At 42.1% G+C, this 22,816-nt stretch overlaps 1 protein-coding gene across 1 annotated transcript in view; it reads right to left on the bottom strand.

The window, feature by feature from the left end:
- Nucleotides 1-22,816, bottom strand: part of si:ch73-206d17.1 (tyrosine-protein kinase STYK1) — a 58,425-nt gene that overhangs the window by 4,666 nt on the left and 30,943 nt on the right. The window contains exons 6-8 of the mRNA XM_068016811.1: nucleotides 17,980-18,197; nucleotides 10,024-10,064; nucleotides 9,159-9,255 (exon numbers count right to left, since the gene is read on the bottom strand). Of these exons, the coding sequence (XP_067872912.1) occupies nucleotides 9,159-9,255; nucleotides 10,024-10,064; nucleotides 17,980-18,197 (356 nt within the window). The remainder of the gene's footprint in view (nucleotides 1-9,158; nucleotides 9,256-10,023; nucleotides 10,065-17,979; nucleotides 18,198-22,816) is intronic.

Genomic DNA, 22,816 nt, shown 5'->3' with positions numbered 1-22,816 from the left:
CGACTTGATTGAAACATATAAGATCCTAAGGGGTCTTGACAGGGCTTTTTGTTTATCCATTCATGGAATGTGGGCGTCGCTGTCTAGGCCATCCCTAATTGCCCTTGAGAAGGTGGTGGTGGTGAGCTGCCTTCTTGAACCGCTGCAGTCCATGCAGAGTCGGGTCACCCACAGTGCTGTTAGGAAGGGAGTTATAGGTTTCTGACCCAGTGACAGTGAAGGAACGGCGATATAATTCCACATCAGGATGGTGTGTGGCTTGGAGGGGAACTTGCAGGTGGTGGTGTTCCCATGCATCTGCTGCCTTTGTCCTTCTAGTTGGTAGAGGTCATGGGTTTGGAAGGTGCTGTCTAAGGAGCCTTGGTGCGTTGCTGCAGTGCATCTTGTAGATGGTACACACTGCTGCCACTGTGCGTCGATGGTGGAGGGAGTGAATGTTTGTGGACGGGGTGCCGATCAAGCGGGCTGCTCTGTCCTGGATGGTGTCGAGCTTCTTGAGTATTGTTGGAGCTGCACCCATCCAGGCAAGTGGAGAGTATTCCATCACACTCCTGACTTGTGCCTTGTAGATGGTGGACAAGCTTTGGGGAGTCAGGTGGTGAGTTATTCGCCGCAGGATTCCTAGCCTCTGACCTGCTCTTGTAGCCACAGTATTTATATGGCTACTCCAGTTCAGTTTCTGGTGGATGTGGAATGGCTGTTTCCCTTTATTGGAGAATCTAGAACTACGGGACACAATTTAAAAATAAGGGGCTCCCATTTAAGACAGAAATTAGGAGAAATTTTTTTTTATGAGGGTCATGAGTCTTTGGAACTCTTGCTTAAAAGGCAATGGAAGCAGAGTCTTTAAATATTTTAAGACAGATTCTTGATAACAAGGAGCTGAAAGGTTATCTGAGGTAGGCAGGAATGTGGAGTCGAGGTTACAATCAGATCAGCCATGATCTTATTGAAAGGCGGAGCAGGGTCAAGGGGCCAAGTGGCCTACTCCTGCTCCATGTTTGTATGTTGAGAGGTTGCAGAGATTTACCAGAATGGTTCCAGGGATGAGGGATTTTAGCTGCAAGGTTAGGTTGGAGAAGCTGTGGTTGTTCACCTTGGAGCAAAGGAGATTGAGGGGATATCTGATGGAGGGCAACAAGTATCACAGGTTTAGATAAGGTAGGCAAGGAAAGCTGTTCCCATTATCTGATGGTACAAGGACTAGGGGACACAGATGTAAGGTTCTGGGCAAGAGATACAGGGGGAATGTAAGGAAGAGCTTTTTTATGCAGTGAGTGGTAATGACCTGGAACTCGCTGCCTATGAGGGTGGTCGAAGCAAAGATGATCAATGATTTCAAAAGGAAATTGGATGGGAACTTGAGTAAAATTAGCTTGCAGGGGAATGGGATAGACTGGATTGTTGCACACTCAGCCGGCATGGACTCAATGGGCTGAATGACTTCCTTCTATGCCACAATGACTATGACCCTATGGTCAGTTGGGAGATGAAATAAACTGGGTAAATCCATGAGGGGAAAGTTATGTGTAGATAGATTGGGTCTGATGGGGTGAATGTTCTTTATGTAGCCCATACATTCTTTCAGCCCTCAGAGATCAAATTAAATATTTTAAAATGAGCTTGATTATGCATAATTATGCAAAGATGAATAATTATGCACATAAAGGGTTTAGAGAACAAATATGAGTAAAACAGTCCCCACTTCATGGTCTGGCAATACCACCTCAGGGCAGGTCAATTGATCTGTGATTTGGATGCCAATTTTCTAATTTCTCCTGCAATCAGATGTAGATTTTGTTACATCAGAACAGTGGGCAGTTACAGTGTGGGAAATGACAGTGAATACAACTAATTAGCTCCTTCTGATAGAAGGGACATAGAGTCCCACCTGGCATGGGCCAATAAAGCCTCCTAATTCCAGCCATTCAGGTTTCACAAAAAGAGTTCAGCATCACGCTCCTGGGTCAGTCAGTCAGTCAGTCAGTGCTACATTGCAGCCATTTTCTTCCGTTGTTTTTGTCCAATATATGACTAAACTTGGACAATTGCTTAGAGTAGTGTATTACTGAATGTGTCCCTCCAGATCAGAAAGAGTATAATGGCTAAGAAAAGCAAATTCAATTATTTATTTATTTTATTTAGATACAGCATTGAAACAGGCCCTTCGGCCCACCGAGTCTGTGCCGACCAACAACCATCCATTTATACTAACCCTACAGTAATCCCATATTCCCTATCACCTACCTACACTAGGGGCCAATTTACCTATTACCTGCAAGTCTTTGGCTGTGGGAGGAAACCGGAGCACCCGGCGAAAACCCACGCGGTCACAGGGAAAACTTGCAAACTCCACACAGGCAGTACCCAGGATTGAACCCGGGTCCCTGGAGCAGTGAGGCTGCAGTGCTAACCACTGCGCCACTGTGCCGCAGAGCGGTGAATATAACACATGCCTCTTATTTTTAGCAATCAGAGCAGATTGTCTCAAAACATTTTCATTTGGAATGGTTGCTCCAGACCAGACAGGCAAAATTTTCTAATTACTGTTCCTTGAACATCAAATTCTACAGAGAACGTTGGAAGCTTCAAATACCAAAACAATTCAAAAACATTCGAATTTCAGAAACCTAGACAAACAGTGCAGAACATTTTGCAGAATTCTTCCACAAAGTTTACACATGAATGAAGAATTATTAGCTGTGAGGCTTAATAACTAGATTTTAACAGAGATGAAAAATGAACAACTTTTGATTCCACCCACAAGGTGATTGATACTGAGTCACATGTGAACAAACTGGATCAATGGTTGTTTAGTGCTGGATGTGTTCACTGATATTGGTTTTGTTGATCAACTGTCAAGATTAATTTGTTCCATTAAACTGGAAGGAGAAATGAAGAAGGATTGCTTCTGGTGACAGGCACAGCTAGTCATGGTCACCCCAAGAAATCCATGGTTACAAGAAATCATTGTTGAATCATAAAGCTAATGCACACTCTTACTGTGATAACTTCTAACATCTAGCCAAGCATGTTCCACATCTCATAGTTGATGTCCAAATCCCATTATCATCTTTCATTAGTAACTTAATCTCATCTGTAGAGATGGAAACACAGAAATTACAGCACAGGACAATGATACTTGGCCATTAGGCCCGGTCAGTTCTCTAATCTTTCCTTTCATCCTTCTAGATTCTATTTTCAAAAGCTTACCCAATGCCATTTTCAACAGTGTAATAATATCTGCCTCAATTGTCAATTGTGGTAAAGCGTTCTGTGTTAATAACAATCCTCCATGTAAACACCTTTTCTAACTAGCCCCTTCATTCTTTCAGATAATCCTGAATCAATTACCACTCGTTACAGATACACCCGCCAATGGAAACAACCTTTCACTATTTACTCTCTGAAACCTTTAGTAATCTTGAAAATCTTTAAGTCATTGTACAGTGCGTCATATAGGACTTACTTGGATACGTTCCTTCATTAGGGTAGTTTGTACATTGTGCACCTGTTTGTGGACAAAGCTGACTTAATGGCAGTCCCTGGGATTTGGCCAAATTGGTAACATCAAGTCTCTTGAAAAAAGGACAATGACATGAGAGGGTTTGGGTATTGACCTGTGCATTGCTAATTTACTTTCTGGAGTGGTAATCTGGGTCTGTGTGGACTTCTAGGAATGTGCTCCAGGTTATTGTTGCATCCCAGTTCCAGGCAGGATGCATTTTTCACATCTTCTCACTATCATATCTCCTATGTGTTGCACCCATTTTATTGGTTATGGGGAAGATAGTGCTCTACCTTGTCGGTATACATCCTCGTGCAGCTAGTGCGACTGTTTCACAAATCTGTGTAATCTTCCAGGATTGGTGAGGGGGTGGGAGAGGAAACAGGGGTATTTGATCATGAAAAAAAATTGCATTTACATAGTGCCTTTCACAACCACAGGACAACCCAAAGTGCTTTACAGCCAATGAAGTACTTTTGAAGTGCAGTCATGGTTGTAATGTAGGAATGTGGATAAACCGAGCAGGGATCAAAAGCGCCATCATACTTTTCAGCCTTCCAAATTTTTGCTCAGAAGGGTGCAATGATAGCACAAGCTCAGATCATGTGCAGTAGGAGTATATTTCAGACACACATATACCATGAGCCATCTGGGTATCTGCTCCAATATCAAGGATGTTGTCAGGGGGGAGGTGGTGGCATAGTGGTAACATCACTAGACTAGTAACCCAGAGCCCCCAGGCTAATGCTCTGGGGACATGGGTTTGAATCCCACCATGACAGATGGTGAAATGTGAATTCAATTAATAAATCTGGAATTAAACTCTAGTCTAATGGTGACCATGAAACCATCGTCAATTGTTGTAAAAACCCATCTGGTTTACTAATGTCCTTTAGGGAAGGAAATCTGCCATCCTTACTTGGTCTGACCTACATGCGAATCCAGACCCACAGCAAAGTGGTTGACTCTTAAATGCCCTCTGAAATGGCCTAGCAAGCCACTCAGTGGTCAAGGGCAATTAGGGATGGGCAATGAATGCTGGCCTAGCCAACGACACCCACATCCCACGAATGAATAAAAAAACTTAACCTTTTAATTGCTAATATCATAGACTGATACAGCACAGAAGGTGGCCATTCAGCCCATTGTGTTTGTGTCAGTTCTTTAAAAGATTAGTCCCACACACCCTGCTCCTTCCCAATAGTCCTGCAAATCTTTCCTTTTCAAGTGTTTACCCAATTCCCTTTTGAATGTTACTATTGAATCTGCTTCCTCCTGCCTTCAGACAGTGCAGTTCGGATCATAACTCGCTGCATAAAAATAACTCATCTCCCCCGGTTCTTGCGCCAATTATCTTAAGTCAGTGTCCTCTGGTTACCGAGCATCCTGCTGTGCAGTTCCTCCTGATTTAGTCTTCCAAAATTATTCATGATTTGAACACCTCTATCAAATCTCCCCTCACCTTCTCTGCTCTAAGGAGAACAACCCCACTTCTGTAGCAGCAAAGGGATGGAAGCGGTCGTTGGCAGTACTATCAAGCAGCACATGCTCACTGACGCTCAGTTTGGGTTTCGCCAGGGCCATTCAGTTGCTGACCTCATTACAGTCTTGCTCCAAACATGGACAAAAAAGAGCTGAACTCAAGAGATGAGGTGAGAGTGACTGCCCTTGACCAAGGCAGCATTTGACCAACTAGGCATCAAGGAGCCCTAGCAAAACTGGAGTCAATGGGAATCAGGGAGTAAACACTCTGCTGGCTGTAGTCATAGCTAGCACAAAGGAAGATGATTGCAGTTGTTGGAGATCAATCATCTCAGTCCCAGGACATTACTGCAGGAGTTCCTCAGGATAGTATCCTAGACCCAACCATCTTCAGCTGCTTCATCAATGACCTTCCCTCCATCATAAGGTCAGAAGTGGGGATCTTCGCTGATGACTCACAATGTTCAGCACCATTCACGACTCCTCAGATACTGAAGCAGCCCGTGTCCTTATGCAGCCAGACCTGGACAACATCCAGGCTTGGGCTGATATGTGACAAGCAACATTCACGCCACACAAGTGACAGGTAATAACTATGTCAAACACAGAGAATCGCTGAATCTCCCACTATCAACATCCTGGGGTCACCATTGACCAGAAACTGAACTGCACCAACCACATAAATGCTGTGGCTGCAAGAACAGGTCAGAGGCAGGGAATTCTGCAGCTCCTGACTCCTCAATGCCTGCCCACCATCTACAAGGCACAAGTGAGGAGTGTGATGGAATACCCTCCACTTGCCTGGATGAGTGCAGCTCCAACAACACAAGAAGCTCGACACCATCCAGGACAAAGCAGCTCCTTTGATCTTATGAACACCCTGTCCACCACCTTAAACATTCACTCCCTCCACCACCAGTGTATTTTGGCTACAGTGTGTACTATCTACAAGATGCACTGCAGTAACTCACCAAGACTTTTTCAACAGCCCCTTCCAATCCTGTGACTTCTTCCACCTAGAAGAATGAGGGCAGCAGACACATGGGAATACCACTACCTGCTAGTTCCCCTCCAAGTCACACACCATCCTGACTTGGCACTATATTGCAGTTCCTTCATTGTCACTGGGTCGAAATCCTGGAACTCCCTTTGTAACCACACTTTAGATGTGCCTACACCACATGGACTGCAGCAATTCGAGAAGGCAGCTCACCACCACCTTCTCAACAGCAATTGTGAGTGGGCAATAAATGGTGGCCTTGCCAGCGATGACCATGTCCCATGAATGAAAAAAAAAATGCATGTCCTTTTACTGGAGAATGTGTGCATGGATGTAAGTTGAGGACCCATTTTGGCCCATTTGTGAGCTTTCCCTTTAGTCAGGTAGTCTGCCAACATTGAGGGTCACACATGAAGAATGACCATTTAAGCAAGGTACCAGAAGGATGCTGGTGCCAGTAGAACAAAACTGCACTCATCAACAGCCTGTGAAACCAACCCGCACTAACCAGCAGCCTACAGAACCAAACCCTACCCATTAACATCCTCAGAATAAATTCAAAAAGGGAGGGGTGAAAATTAGAGAAAAGGCATTTTAAAAATGCACCATTTCTACTTTTCATATCTTTGCTATGCACCAAAAATATTCTATAATTAATGTATTAAAATTGAAAAATGATTCCTAGATCAGCATTATCAACCAGAAGAAAAAGATCACTGTTTTAAACATGAAACACTGATGATAACATAAGAATGGGAACGAATAGTCTTGGATGAGCTCAGCGATGTGACAGCTGAATATCTGTTGAACTCATTAACCTGGATTGTTCCAATGATTACTTAATTTCAATTGTGCATGTGCACTCAGCTCACTGGGTTCAACAATTAGTCCAAACTGGTTTCATAAAGTCTTTAGTGCTTAATGCTTAAAACAAAAACATTAGTCTCAACAAAAAAACAGAAATGGATGAAAGGGAGAGTTAATGTTGCAATTTTGTGAAAAGGTATTTGTCCTTTAATTGCAAGCAAAATGCCAGAAATATTTGCTCATTGCAAAATGCTCACGTCTAAAGTGATACTATAGATCTCTCCAATACCTCATCATGCCCCCTAGTGTTCAACAATGCAATGGTGCACCTCAAACATTTAAAGTTCAGGTAGAGTTACACTGCTTCCCAATAAACTAAATATTTCATCAAATAGCGAGCACTTTAATGATAAAAGGACCGGATTCAATACTTTATGGAACTTAAAACACAGTTAATTTATTAGATTATAAGTTATTTAAACACTGTCACTTTTAATATTTTATCGTTAAATCATTGACTAGTAAACTGGTCTGGAAATGGGTACTTGGAATCCAAAAACCACAAAGATGAAATAAAATGAGAGCAAAATAAGTCACAGGATCAGAAGAAACAGCAAGTTTCTGATGTGTGACATGGGCAGTGCTAAACTGTGCTGATAAATGCATCAACAAGGCAGAGTGGTCAAGATCCTGGGAGCAGGTCAGCTGCCTGCTTTCTTCACAGGAGGAAGATGTCCAAAAGTAGAGTGTTAACCACGGTAGAAATCAACTGAAATAAAGTGGGATAAAATAAGTCTGCCAAGGACACCAGGGAATGGAAGAGTCACACCCCTTAGTCCATTAGATAGAAAAAAAAGCCTTAAAGGAATTCAGGAAAGTAACAGCAGGATATTAAGCTGCTATAATACACACACAGTATGGGACTAGCATTTGAGGTCTGTAAAAAGGTGACCTGTACATCTGCCAGGGAAAGGGAGAAATGGGTGCAAGTCATGGGGACAGGAGACAACACACCAGAGTGTATTTGAAACATTTAATTAGATTTAATTAGCATTTAATTAACTGGGTTGGCAACTCTGGTTGGGTGCATCGCTGGAGGTTTCATTACATGACCTTCTGCCTCAAAATGCCCCACCCCCACACTCCCACCATTGGTCCATCCTCCAGGCACACTGCCTTTCCATGGCCAACTGGAAAGCAAACAGACTCCTTAGATATTAAGACTGGATTCATCGTGACTTAGTGAAACAGCCATTCTTACCCCATCTCCAATATTTCTACAGCTAATAAATGAAAGTGTTAAAAGAAAATGAGTAAAACACTTCTTATTAAAATGTCCCTTTGATTTATCTCCTGGATCACTCACAGCACTGTCCTAAAGTTTAATTCCTGGAGATTACAGAACAATCCTAGAATGAGTATATAATTGAGGGATGCTCAAGTTATTGGAAGCCAAGTGTCCCTGACAAAGAAGAAAGACTCTTTGAATTAATTACACTTTAAATAGGAGGAGAAAAAGGAAGGCAAGAGGAAACTTTCTGCGCAAAGTACTCAGGCATAATCTACTTGGACATATGTCACCAATCCTTCATCATCGCTGGGTCAATATTCTGGAATTGGCTACCTAACACCATCACAGGAGTGCCATCAGCACATGGATCTCCGCAGTCTAAGGAGAAGGCCCACCATCACCTTTTCAGGGCAACTAGGGGTCAGCAGTAAATGCAGCCAGTGGTGCCACATCCAGAGATGCATGTCTTATTGCACAAAATATATTGATGCGGACAGTATTTGCTAAATCGTAATTGTTCAATGCTCATTCAACCTTTAACTACAGTTTCTGTATTCCTCCATTCAGTCGCTACTGGGAGAGTTTCAACTCCCTCTACCTGACACAAACTGGGTGGGATAGGAGTGAATTTCGCAGCAGTCCACTCACTTTGGATGGGACTAATTGGACTCTTTCAAAGAGCTAGGACCAGACATACGGATTGAATGGCCTCCTTAAGATTCTATGATTTCAGGGTCAGGAGGAGCAGGAGTGCCTTCTCAGAACTCCACAAATTAAGTCTGGGTCACTGCTGCTTCAGGCTCCACTCCACCACCCACCACCCTAATGATGTTTCAGAAAATACTAATTCCTCACCACCAGCCAACGTGGCAGGACGGCATTGTTTATTCACCAGCCAAAACTGACTAGCTGCCATGGAGTTGAGGTACAGACGAGCCATGATCTAATTGAGAGGAAAAACAGACCGGAGCAGCTAAATGGCCGACGCTTGTTCCTACACGGTAACCAAATATTTACAATAAAAACAGGTGAAAGTTCTCTATTCAGATAGCAAATGGTGATTTACTTACAGTGCAGTGCTACTGTTTGATGGTTTGGGCATTCTGTAATTTCTCTGCAGCTTTGGAAAAATTTCTAGGGGCTGAAACTCAGGATATGGAGGAGAACCTGCAAAGCAAAATGATTAGAGGTTCAAATACCTAGTGTAAAAATAGAATTTAGATAGTGTGTGAAACATCTACTTTTTTTTTTAAGGTGACAGCACTTTAACCAAAGCCATGCTTTCAGTCAGCAGTTTAAACATCACTTAGGACATGTGGTAACCACTACATTCAAGCACATATTAAATGTAACTTCCTACCTTTCAAATGAAGGGATTAAGAGTACCTTTATACCACAGGATCAGCATCAATGCAAAGTGGTTTTCATAGGGAATTTTAAATTCATAATTTTTCAGTAGCATTTTAAAAGCAGGCTAAATCCAAAGTCACATCCCAGCATGGAGGAAGGAGTCTTGTTCGAGAATCAGGGCAGGATTTGACTCTGGATTTATGTAAATCCAGCAACACGACCTGACCCGATTCTGGATTGAATCTGGATCACGGCTGGATCGACACCACTGTGGCGATGCTGCAGCATAATACAAGTACTACTATTGTTGTGTAAATGGCGCCTAAACAGCTGGCAGTATAGAAACTCCATGAGACCAATTCAATTCGACAGAATATTATAGAGGCCTCAAAGCTTTTTGTTGTAAAAGTATTTCTGAATAGTTTCAAAGAGAAGTTTTAGATGCAGTCCTTAAAACTGCTCAGGGACATTATCAGCATCAGGGTAGAGTCCATCAGTTAAATCAGAAGAGGGGGTGAAGGAGTCAAAATAGCATAATTATGAATTTAAAATTCATTAAATTAGTTGGCTTAACAAGCAACATACCTAGGGTAACTATTTCATAGATAAGAATCCCAAAAGACCACCTGTGAATAAAAACAAACTAAGTTTAAATACAATTCTTCACCCTCTATATTGGAGCAAGGCCATTCTTACTTAAAGCATTAATTGATATTTCGGCAAAATTCAATATAGTGTTAGGATCGCAAACGCTTGCCAGTGACTTCCTCCAGAGCATTATTTAATGGTCCTCAGTTTCAAACAAATGGGTTGCAGTTAACAAAAAGTTAGGAATTTAGATCACTGACAGACAATTTAACATCTGTGACATGGCACTGGCACATTTGACTACCTTTGACTGAGTTCTCCACCTCATGGCCTCTGCATGTGTCATGAACTAGTCCACAAACGATAATTAGTCCAGAAATAAAAACAGCAGCTCTCCTACCACAGAGTTCAATAATGCCTCAGTGGTGTCCAGAATCTATTGTTATGAATGCTGGATTTGGTAACATGATTATGTTTTTAAAAACTGCGATTTTTTAAAATGTAGTTTAAGATGGAGTCATAGAAGTCAAGTGACCTCACATCAACTCTGCTTAAGGACAAGATAGGAATCTTGGTTACCAGGACAACAAAGATACCAGATCAAAGACTTTTTGTTGAAAAGCAGAGACCGCAGGGGTATAATATGTGAAGAACAATGGGTTTCATCCTCCCAGACTTTCAAATCATAAACAAGGAGTTAGTGATCCTGGATGCAAATGAATGTCAGCTGCTAACTCCGGGAGCAAATGGAAAGCCTGGGTGGCTCTGTTGTAGCCAGACTTGTGGACTTTGCATCTTGGAAAAGGATAGTTAGATATTGACTTTTGATGTGAAATAAATTCAACTGATTTTCTGAAGACAGACAGGCTGTGAGGAAGACCACCCAGCAGTGGCAGCCTCAATGGAGAGAGGTGGGGGGGGAAAAACACCTGCGCTTAGAAGACAGATACAGCAAAAAGCTGTGAAGACTTAAACCTGTTTTGAAAGTTGAGGTTTGCGGAGAAGTAAAAGACCAACAGGACCATCAGGGATCGTCTTATTCACGGACATCCAGGTTGAAAGTGCTCAGAGAAGTGAACAAAGGGGGAGGCTGACTTTGAGAAAGATCTGGGAGATCCAGCACATTGCAACTGGGAGGAGTTTTGGACTTTTAACTGCAAAGATTTCACCATCAAGGAGGACTGTGTAATATATAAAAGAGTGGTGTGAGGTTTTTCAAGTGTTCTAATAAGTGAAGAAAATACCTTTCTCTGTAACTTGGGGTGTCAGCTACTTACAAAGTACTATTTAGTTAATGGGGACTTCCTTTAGTTTAGTTGTTATAATAAAAGTCTTAAAACATGAAATCTTGACATGTAATTCTTTAAATTGGTCTTGGAGTTCACATCTCATGTTTTAACGTTAATGGTCTCACTGAAGTCATAACAAATTGGGGACTAATACAGCATATAAATTCAGAGGCTGTAAAACAAGTTGTCTGGAATTTTCCAGAGTTTAAATGAACAAGATTTCACATTTATATTGGCTGGGTTCAGTGGGAAATCAATATGTATATTAATATATAAGAATTTGTTGAGAGATTTGACTCTCAGTGTATTGCCAATCTTGAGAAAGGTCAATTTAGTCGTGATGGCAGCACACGTGGGGGTCAGTATAAGCCCAGGGGCAAGGAAAGTGGAGATAATTCCTTGCTTGAAGCTGGTAAAAGAGGAGGGTGTTTCTGCTAGTGTTCAAGAGGAACTAGCCAAAATTGAGTTAGAAAAGCTGAGACTGGAAAGAGAAAAAGCAAACAAAGAAAGCGAAAAAGGAAAGTGGGGAAAAGGGGAAAAGACAGACGATTACAATTTGACATGAGAAAACTTGAACTTGAAAGAGAAAGGGAGGAAAAAGAAAAAAGAAGAATTCTGAAAATTGATGCGACTACGAAGTGAGAATGGAAAAGCTTAGATTATGTGAACAGGGAGCGGCAGGAAGGTTTGAGGATGAATCCCATTGAACTCCTGGTATTGATTTGGCCAGGAATGTTTGCTTTGTGCCTAAATTTAGAGATTTAGGGAAACGAGTTGAAATGTATTTTTGTGTCCTTTGAAAAAATTGCTACAAAGTTGCAATAGCCGAAAGAAAGTTGGACAATTTTATTGCAAAGTGTGTTAGTGGTAAAGCTTTAGAGGTATATTCAACATTTTCAGAGAAACAGTCAAGTGACTATGAAATGGTTAAAATTGCAGTTCTTAATGTTTAGGAGTTGGTACCAGAGGCTTACGGACAAATATTCAGGAATTTAAAAAACACAGGGTCAGACATTTCTGGAATTTGTTAGAGAGAAGGAAATGATATTTGATCGATGGTATAGGTCCATGAAGATTGAACAAGGCTTTGAAAACCTCAGGGAAGTAATCTTAATAGAGGAATTTAAAAATAGTATCCTTTCAAGAATAAGGTCGCACATGGAAAGAATAAAATAAGGAATGCCACAGCAATGGCAGATGATTATGAATTGACTCACAAAAGCAGTAGTTACAGCCCAAAGTTTGGAAACTTTCAGAGAAGTTGGAAAGATAGGATTGATAATGAGAAGAGATTTGGTTTTAGTGAGAAAACAAGAGTAAAGGAGAGGAAACAGGCAACCCTCAGAGTGGTAAGAGAGATAGTGAGGAGACAAGGGTTGAGTCAAGAGACCAACATGTTATTTTTGAAAAGAGGGCATATAAAATCAGAATGCTGGAAGTTAAAAGGCAAACTGTAGTAGGTTTACAGAAAGCCTGTCCTTAAAAGGATGGCCCAATGGGTGGTGCTATTGAATAGTGAGCAGAGGTACGCTCACCTGTGTGCTAATGAACTAGATCAGGTCCCTAAAGGTTATAGAAGATGTGCTCAGGGGTAAGGGTGTTCCCACATTTGTCAGATGAGGCAGGCAAGCCGATTGTGCTGCTTAGAGTTACAGGGGCAACCCAATCATTAATGATAGTCAAGGATACAGATTTTCCCTCAAGTAGTGCAATGAATGTGAAAATTATAATGCAGGACATTGAGGGGGTTATTTATCTGTTACACTGCATAAAGTTAATTTTTATGTGATCTAGTCACCTGTCTGGTAACAGTGGGAATCGTCCCTGATATGCATATTGAAGGGGTCGATTTGTTGCTAGGGAATGACTTAGCTGGAGATAAGGTATTGGTGTCTCCAGTAGTTTCAGAAAAGCCAGTTGAGGTTGCTGAAATCAAAGTTTTGCAGGAAGAATTTCCTGGAATATTCCCAGATTGTTTAGTGACAAGATCCCAGGTTTATAAGATTAAACAAGATGAGAAGGATTCAATTGTTGTGGAAGAAAATTTGGGTGTTTCGTTGACTGAAACTTTCTCAAGGATTTGCATGCAGATGTTGGTGGAAAAGCCTCCAAGGCTAGCAATGGTGAACTGTTTGGCAGATTGTCTTTGATTGAGGCACAACAGACAGACCTGACTTAAGTTTGTCTCAGATGGTGTGTTCTGAGGCAGAAGCTGAAAAGGTCCCCGAATGCTATTTTATTAAGAATGATTTTTGTTTTGTTTTTTATTTAGAGATACAGCACTGAAACAGGCCCTTCGGCCCACTGAGTCTGTGCCGACCATCAACCACCCATTTATACTAATCCTACACTAATCCCATATTCCTACCACATCCCCACCTATCCCTATATTCCCCTACCACCTACCTATACTAGGTGCAATTTATAATGGCCAATTTACCTATCAACCTGCAAGTCTTTTGGTGGTGGGAGGAAACCAGAGCACCCGGCAAAAACCCACGCAGACACGGAGAACTTGCAAACTCCACACAGGCAGTACCCAGAATTGAACCCGGGCCGCTGGAGCTGTGAGGCTGCGGTGCTAACCACTGTGCCGCCCATTGATATTCCAATGAGAAAGTTTAGACCTCCCCAGAGCCCTGCTGATGAGGACTGGGCTACAGTTCATCAGATTGTTCTTTTACCTGTGTATCGTAGTGAAACTTTGAGAATTGCCCATGAGATCCCAGTGGCAGGTCATGTGAGTATTCGAAAGACTCAGGCAAGGACAAGGCAGCATTTTTATTGGCCAGGCTTGCATAAGGATGTGGTTGAATTTTGCAGAACTTACCATACACGTCAGGTATTTTGGAAGCCACAGCCTTCGATTAAGCCAGCCCCATTGATCCCGATACCTGCTTTTGACAAACCGTTTGATAGGATTCTTGTGGATTGTGTCGGACCCTTACCCACAACTAAAGTCAGGTCACAAGTTTCTCCCAACGATCATGAATTTGTCCACTAGGCAGAAGAGATCGCAGCAAAAGTCGTGATTGAGGGGTTAATTCAGTTTTTCGCTAGATATGGATTGCCAAAAGAAATTCAGTCAGACCAGGGGTCAAATTTCATGTCAGGGGTATTTCAAGAGGTCATGAGTAATTTCAGAGTGAGACAGCTCAAATCATCCACTTATCACCCGCAGTCACAGGTGCTTTGGAAAGGCATTACCAAACCCTAAAAGCATGATAAAGGCTTCTTGTTTTGAATATCCTTATGATTGGGATAAGGGGATATCATTTTTATTATTTGCCACCAGGGACACACCAAGTGAGCCCAATGGTTTCAGACCATTTAAATTAGTCTATAGGCATGAAGTTAGGGATCCCCTTGAACTCATTAAGGAGAGAATTTTAGCAAAGGAAGAGGAAATGCCCTCTTAGATTATGTGCTGGAATTTCGAGAGATACTGTCAACAGCTTGTGAGATAGCCAGAGAACATCAAGATTTTTCAGCAAGTGATGAGAACCCAAGTGGACAGAACAGCTACGACAGGCAGTTTTCAACCTGGAGACAAGTTGTTAGTTTTGTTGTCTTTGTCAGGGGAACCACTGAAAACCGGGTTCAGTGGACCTTACTTCATTAAGAGGAAACTTAAGAAGGTGAACTATTTGTTTACTCCCCAGACAGATAGAAAAGGCAAAGAGTATGTCACATGAATATGCTGAAAAGATACTATGACCGCGATCCTTGTCAGCCAGTAAATGTATGTCAAATAACAGAAGACCAGATTAAAACATTTAATGAACTAGATGAAGGGGCAGAGATTGAGAACTCTCAGATTGAACCCCCTGTGGTGAAACCGGCAAACACAGACGTGTTAGAAATTTTTGATACAGTTCTACACTATTTGAACAGCATCAAAAGGGACATAGTTTAGCTGTTAAGAGTTTAAAACAGCATGTGCAGATAAACACAGTCAAACTCCTGTCTATTCATGGGGTTGATGTAGGGACAGCTACATCCAATAAACAGAACCCTTATTGACTCAATTCCTGATAAATTGGCTCAGGGCAGAGAGGAGGGTCAATACATGCTAAAGAATGATATAATTGCAACTAGTCAAAGTAGCTGGAGTTCTCCTATGGTGCTCGTACCAAAGGTGGATGGCTCCAAAAGATTTTATATTGATTATCAAAATGTCAATGCAATAACTAAAACAGACTCTTATCCAATCCTACAACTTGAGGACTGTACTGACAAAATGGGGAATTCAGCCTTTATTAGCAAGATTGACTTACTGAAAGGATACTGGCAACTCCCCTTGACTAACCAAGCTCAAGAAATTTCTGCCTTTGTGATACCGATGGCCTATTCAGTGTAAGGTCATGAAAAATGCACAGGTCACATTTCAAATGTTGACTAACCAGGTGATTACTGGATTAAACAATTGTACTATATACCTGGATGATCTGTTGGTATACAGTGGCACTTGGGAGGATCAGGTTGAACACTTAAAGGCTCTGTTCAACAGGTTAGAGAAAGCCAATTTGGTAGTAAACTTAATGAGGAGCGAATTTGCTCAGGCTATTTAGGGCACTCAAGGTCAAGTGTTGCCTAGACAAGCTAAAGTTCAGGCGATATTCCAGTCCCCAACACAAAAAGGAGAAACTGTAATTCCCAGGAATGTGTGGGTTCTACCGGAAATTTGTTCTCAACTTCACTACAGTACTTACCCGACTGACTAATTTTTTTTTTTAAAGGGTGTGACGGTCCAGTGGGCAGAATCATATCAAATATTTGAAAAATTAAAGGCCATTTTAATGAATGAACCCATCCCAATGGCACCAAATTTTCACTATTGATGCCAAAAAAAGCAAAAAAAAGCAAAGAATGACTAAAAGATTAATAAGGAGGGAAAAATTAGAGTACGAGAGAAAGCTAGCTAGAAATATAAAAACAGATAGAGTTTCTATAGATATTTGAAAGTGTCGGTCCTATAGTAAGTGAATTTAAGGAATTAATAATTGAAAATAAGATGGCGGCAGATGAATTGAACAGGTATTTTGCATCGATCTTCACGACAGAGGATACACGTAACATGCCAGAAATAGCTGTAAATCACGAAATGGACAGGAGGGAGGAACTCAAGAAAATGGCAATCAGGGAAGTGGTACTGAGCAAATTGTTAGAGCTGCAGGCTGACAAGTCCCTGGGTCCTGAGGCACTTCATCCTAGGGTCTTAAAAGAAGTGGCTAGTAAGATAGTTGGTTTTAATTTTCCAAAATTCCCTAGCTTCAGGAAAAGGTTCCATTAGATTGGAAAATAGCAAATGCAACTCTTTTATTTAAAAAGGGAGGGAGACAGAAAGCAGGAAACTACAGGCCAGTTAGCTTAACATCTGTCTTAGGGAAAATGTTAGAAGCTATTATGAAAGACGTTATAGCAGGGCACTTAGAAAAATTCAAGGTAATCAGGCAGAGTCGACATGGTTTTGTGAAAGGGAAATCATGTTGAACCAATTTATTGGAGTTCTTTGAAGTAGTAACATCTGCTGTGGATAAAGGGGAACCGGTGACTGTACTGTACTTAGATTTCCAGAAGGCATTTGATAAGGTACCACATCAAAGATTATTGAGGAAAATAAAAGCTCATGGTGTAGGGGGAGGGGGGGTGGGTAACATATTGGCATTGTACAGTATTGGTCTTATTTAAGGAAGGATGTAAATGCATTTGAAGCAGTTCAGAGAAGGTTTACTAGACTAATACCTGGAATGGGTGGATTGTCTTGAGGAAAGGTTGGACAGGCTAGGCTGGTATCCGCTGGAGTTTAGAAGAGTAAGAGGTGACTTGATTGAAACATATAAGATTCTGAGGGGTCTTGACAGGGTGGATGTGGAAAGGATGTTTCCTCTTGTGGGAGAATCTAGAACTAGGGGGTCACTGTTTAAAAATAAGGGGTCACCCATTTAAGACAGAGAAGAGGAGAAATGTTTTCTCTGAGGGTCATGAATCTTTGAAATTCTCTTCCTCAAAAGACGGTGGAAGCAGAGTCTTTGAATATTTTTAAGGCAGAGGTAGCGAGATTCTTGTTAAGCAAGGGGGTGAAAGGTTATCAGGGGTAGGCAGGAACGTGGAGTTGAGGTTTTACAGATCAGCCATGATCTTGTTGAATGGCAGAGCAGGCTCAAGGGGCCGAGTGGCCTACTCCTGCTCCTTGCTCATGCATTCGTGTGATATAGAAGTAGGAGCACAGTTACTCCACTATTGAAAAGCAGGCTTTAGGTCTCATATTGGCTCTTCAACATTTTGATGTACACATCAACAATGAGCAAGGGGAAATAATTGTTTACACAGATTATAGGTTTTTCAAGTGTTCTAATAAGTGAAGAAAATACCTTTCTCTGTAATTTGAGCTATCAGCTGCTTACAAAGTACTATTTAGTTAATGGGAATTTCTTTTAATTTAGTCACTATAAACAAGCCTTAAAATGCAAAATCTTGTCACGTAATTCTTTAAATTGGTCTGGGAAGTTCATATTTTGCGTTTTAACGCCAATAGTCTCACTGAGGTCGTAACACGATAAAGTACCCATTTCCCACCATGCACCCATATTGCATCTCTCAATGACTTGGATCTGATGGAACTGTCTCCTTCCTTCCCAGTTGAAAAGGTTCTTGTACTCACGTGTCACTCTTTTCTGTGATTGGCCGCTTTATGACCCTCTCCGGCGCAAGCCATTTAATCGGAACCTGGGCTGCTTTGTAGGACGATAGAGTTCCACTTTTGTAAACATCAAAGGCCAGACTCAGGCCAGTGAGTTTAACAGTCAGATCTTCATAGATCAAAATATTCCGGGCAGCAACATCCCCATGGATTAGTCTGTGCTTTGTAGTCAGATAATCCTGTTCCAAATGGATAGACAGTCTGAATAATGTTTTGGATGTACAGTGTTTGAAGTCTTACTCAACTGGGTTTCAATGAGAATACAACTGCGATTCTGCTAAAGAAACTGAACAACAGTTAATCTGCAGATGACACCAACAAGAGCCAGGATTTCCAATCTCTCTCAAAGACCAGCTTATACCAATTATTTCATCAAAAAAGATCCAGCTATCATAAAACGACAAAGATACTAAAGAGGTTTTGTTCCAGAAACCTAACTGATCTACTAACTAATTCTGAAACTATTTTAAGCTATAGTAGCGATTTACAAATTACCAGTGAATTTGTCCCTGACATTCTATTAATCTGACTCAGTGACAACAGCTTAACATTTTTGCAGAAATGACAGAACCGCCTGCCTACAAATTGGAGAACTTTTTATTTTGTAAGGCAGGAAGGAGACATGAAATGTCACATTTGTAAATGTTTCTTTCCAATTTTCCCATCCCCCCAAAAACAAATCCGCAGCTCCTTGCTAATTTTTTTTTTTTTAAAACTCGGTCATTTGTGGGATGTGGGCATCACTAAGCCAGCATTTATTGCCCATTCTTATTTGCCCTTGAGAAAGTGGTGGTGAGCTGCCTTCTTGAACTGCTGCAGTCCTTGGCCTGTAGGTACACCCACAGTGCTGTTTGAAAGGAAGTTCCAGGATTGTGACCCAGTGACAATGAAGGAACATCAATATATTTCCAAGTCAGGATGGTGTGTGGCTTGGAGGGGGAACTTACAGGTGGTGGTGTTCCCATGCATCTGCTGCCCTTGTCCTTCTAGGTGGTAGAGGCTGCTGGTTTGGAAGGTGCTGTCTAAGGAGCCTTGGTGAGTTGCTGCAGTGCATCGTGTAGATGGTACATACTGCTGCCAGTGCGCCGGTGGTGGAGGGAATGTTGAAGGTGGTGGACGTGATGCCAATCAAGCGGGCTGCTTTGTCCTGGATGGTGTCAAGCTTCTCGAGTGTTGTTGTCCAATCAGTTCTCTCCTCCTCGTCTGAAATGACTGACAATGACCAGCCTAATGCAACCGGGGCTAGAATGTGAATTTTGATCATCTTGTCAATATTAGTGGGCTGTAATCATGGCAAGTGTTGGAGCTAGAGACACCTTATGGTCTCCAAGCAACTCCACTGCACCCAGTGCCCCGAAAGTGACATTAATTGTCCTTTTATTCAAAGGTCAAGTCAGCTTCACTCTATTCAAGATTGGTGGTCATAAACCCAAGAGAAATCTTCAGAACTTCAATATTCTTTTCACCATATTCACTGATCTAACCAAAGCCTTTGGTATCAAGAACAGAGAAGGGCTTTGGAGGTTTGTGTCATGCTTTCGATGCCCTTGGGGGAGTGGTGGTATCTGAATCTTTTACCATAACTAATGACGTTTATCAAAGATGCATCGATTCCTGTCCCGGACTTTGGTTGGTGATTTTTGCAGCTATATTTCACGATACCATGAAGAATCCAGGATGTGGAATGTGCTTCCAAACAAGAACAGACAATTGGTTGTTCAAACTTCAGGTGACTGAAGTCCAAACAAACATCATCAAAGACCTGACTCACAAACAGCATTCTAACACACAGGAAGAAATAATTTCAGGTCAAAGTGAATAATTTGCAATATAGTCTCAATTAATTATGAAAAATCTCAAATCCTCCATCAATCAGATTGCTGTGATCCAAATACCTCCAGTAGAACATGACTCAAAGGGTAAAACACTTTCTTTACCTTGGCAGCATACTCTTAATTGTTATCCATGAAGAATTTGCCAGCTGAATTCGGAGGATCTCTGCAGCCTATGAATGTATTAAGTAGGTCTTTGACTAATCAATGTAAACTCTATGGTGTAGCTCTGAGTTCCCTTCTCCATGCATGCAAAACTTGTGGCCCAAACAACATTACATACCAAAAATTGTAAAATCTGCGGAGAGGAACGGGAGGCAGTCTGCCAATGTTTTCCGTCATTATTATAATCATATAAGTCAGAAACAGAAGCCCAAAAACCAAATCAAGTAATGGAACTGGCAGTCATTGGAAACAGATGATCAAAACCATACAATGTTGTTTTGGAAATCGAAAGTAGAGCACCTATAGGTGAAATAGATAATCTGTACAAACCAGTCCCAGTTTAGAATTAGAGACAGATAGAGATGTTGTTTAGTAAGAGACACAAATGTTGAAAGGAGGCTTCTTGGTAAAGATAGCAATTGTTCGCTTCAATTATATAACATTTTTACATCTTAAAACAATGCAAGGTTATCTTGCCATGGATCAAGTCCTCTGAAATTGCTTTTGTCGTGGACCATATATGGGGAACAAGACACAAGTCAGGAGGGATGCATTAGGCTGCTAGATCTACTAAATCCACTCAAAAAAAAACTTTGCCCAAAGCAAAGCAATGGAATTGTTACATTCTAGAGTGCCCATAGAAAATCCTGCCATGGTCTAAAAAAGGCTCTTCTGGTACATCAGATTATTATACCTCCACTGGTTGATGCTGATGCATATGCCCTCTCCCACCCTCACTTTTCACTGTAAGGATGTGAATATTAATATATCAGTATTGATATTATTACCATTTCTCAGGATGTCCTGAGATGCTTTAGGAGGTATATTTTTTATTTGTTCTCATTCAGAAGATGGTGGTGAGCCAGCAATGATGAAGGAACGGCGATATATTTCCAAGTCAGGATTGCGTATGACTTGGAGGTGAACTTGCAGTCGTTTGCGATCCCACGTGCCTGCTGCCTTCTAGGAGGTGGAGGCTGCAGGTTTGGAAGGCACTGTCAAAAGGAGTCTTGGGGAATTGCTGCAGTGTACCTTGTATACAGTACACACTGCAGCCATGGTGCACCAGTGATGGAGGGAGTGAATGTTTGTGGATGGGGTGCCAATCAAGCGGGCTGCTTTGTCCTGGATGGTCGAGCTTCTTGAGTGTTGTTGGAGCTGCACCCATCCAGGCAAGTGGAGAGTATTCCATCACACTCCTAACTTGTGCCTTGTAGATGGTGGACAAGCTTTGGGGAGTCAGGAGGTGAGTCAATTGCTGCAACCACTTTTGAAGTGTTGTAATTTAGGGAAATTCAGCTTTCCATGTACACACAGCAATATTCCACAAAAGGCTAGATAATTACCCAGATAATGGGCTGGATTTTAACAGCCCACCGTCACTCCCGGCAGCGAGCTCAATACAAATTGTGGCCCGCACGGCAGAACATTTAAATAGCTGGTCGGCACGACCCCCCACCCCCCCCACCCCACCAATCACGTGGAGAGGGCGGGCTGTCTGACACCAGCAATGGCATTAGCTGCTTGTGGGCAGGCGCTGACACCATTTGTAAAGGGCAGACTGCCTTGCTGATATATTTAAGTTTTTAAAAGATATATCTCCCCCCCCCACCACAAATTTATCAAATAAAATTCTAATGCCCCTTTCCCACCCCCAATAAAAATTACATTAATTATTTGCTCTTCCCCTCCCAAAACACTTACATTTTAAATCTGACCTTTCCCCATACCAGACTGCACAAAGGTTAAAGTTCACCCCTTCCCACCATCCCCTACACTCATTACGTTTATTTGACCCTATCTGCTTACCCCCACCCCGGCACTGAAAATCTCAATTCCTCCCCCCTCCCTCCAATGTCACACCAGCTTTCCCCAGACGGGGAATTGAAGACGTGGGAGTGCCAACTGCCGCACTGAGGTTCGTGGCGGGCCTGCAAGATTGCAGGTAAGTTCATTTAGATTTATTCATCTCAAATTTAAGTATTGAAATTGAGGTCCCGTCGCCCAGTGGCGAGGGGCGGTGATGGGAGGCAGCCACCACCGGGAGGATGGGCCGAGCCCTCCCAGCGTCGTGCTCCGTGGCGGGCCTCTGCTGCAACCATCTTCCACCCTGCCCCGCCAAGGAGCCCGATGTCATGGCCTTGGTAAAATCCAGCCCAATGTGTTTAAGTGACATTGGTTGAGGGATAAATGTTGAGCTGGACACTGGGGAGAGCCCCCTGCTCTTATTTGAAATTGTGCCGTGGGATCATTTATGTCCATCTGAGAAAATAGTTGGGGTTTAATGTCTAACAGAAGGACAGCACTTCAGACACTGCAGCACTGCCTCAGTACCATACTGGGGTGTCAGCCTAGATTTTACACTCAAGTCTCTCGAATGGGACTTGAATCCACAACCGTCTGACTCAGGAGAGTGCAGGCAACGGAGCCACAATTGACATCTAAATATTTCATTTTTGATGTTTGATACAAAAATACTTGTTTTTTGCAAGATAATAATAGTGCTGTAGCAATGCTAGTCATTAGCCTCTATGCCTTAGCCTCATTCTAGGTACTGGAAACAGTTAATGTTGGACCGACTGACCAACATTGCTGCTTTGAAAGTGAAGAGGACAACTGTACCTCCTCCTTTAGACATACCAGTTGGCTTCACACATTGCTTTCTTTGTACATCTTCAGATTGTCACACCCACCAGTCCTCCCCGGCTGTACTGGTGATTGAACAAGGCTTCCTTAAAGGGTAGAGCCACCAGGAGCTCTTTCAGCCTCAAGAAATCACTGTTGGGCATTCTTGCCAATAC

This window comes from Heterodontus francisci, chromosome 37 (genome assembly GCF_036365525.1).
Source record: "Heterodontus francisci isolate sHetFra1 chromosome 37, sHetFra1.hap1, whole genome shotgun sequence".
Lineage (NCBI taxonomy): Eukaryota > Metazoa > Chordata > Chondrichthyes > Heterodontiformes > Heterodontidae > Heterodontus > Heterodontus francisci.
Note: the sequence above shows the minus strand (reverse complement) of the source record. Positions and strands in the feature narration are given on the sequence as shown.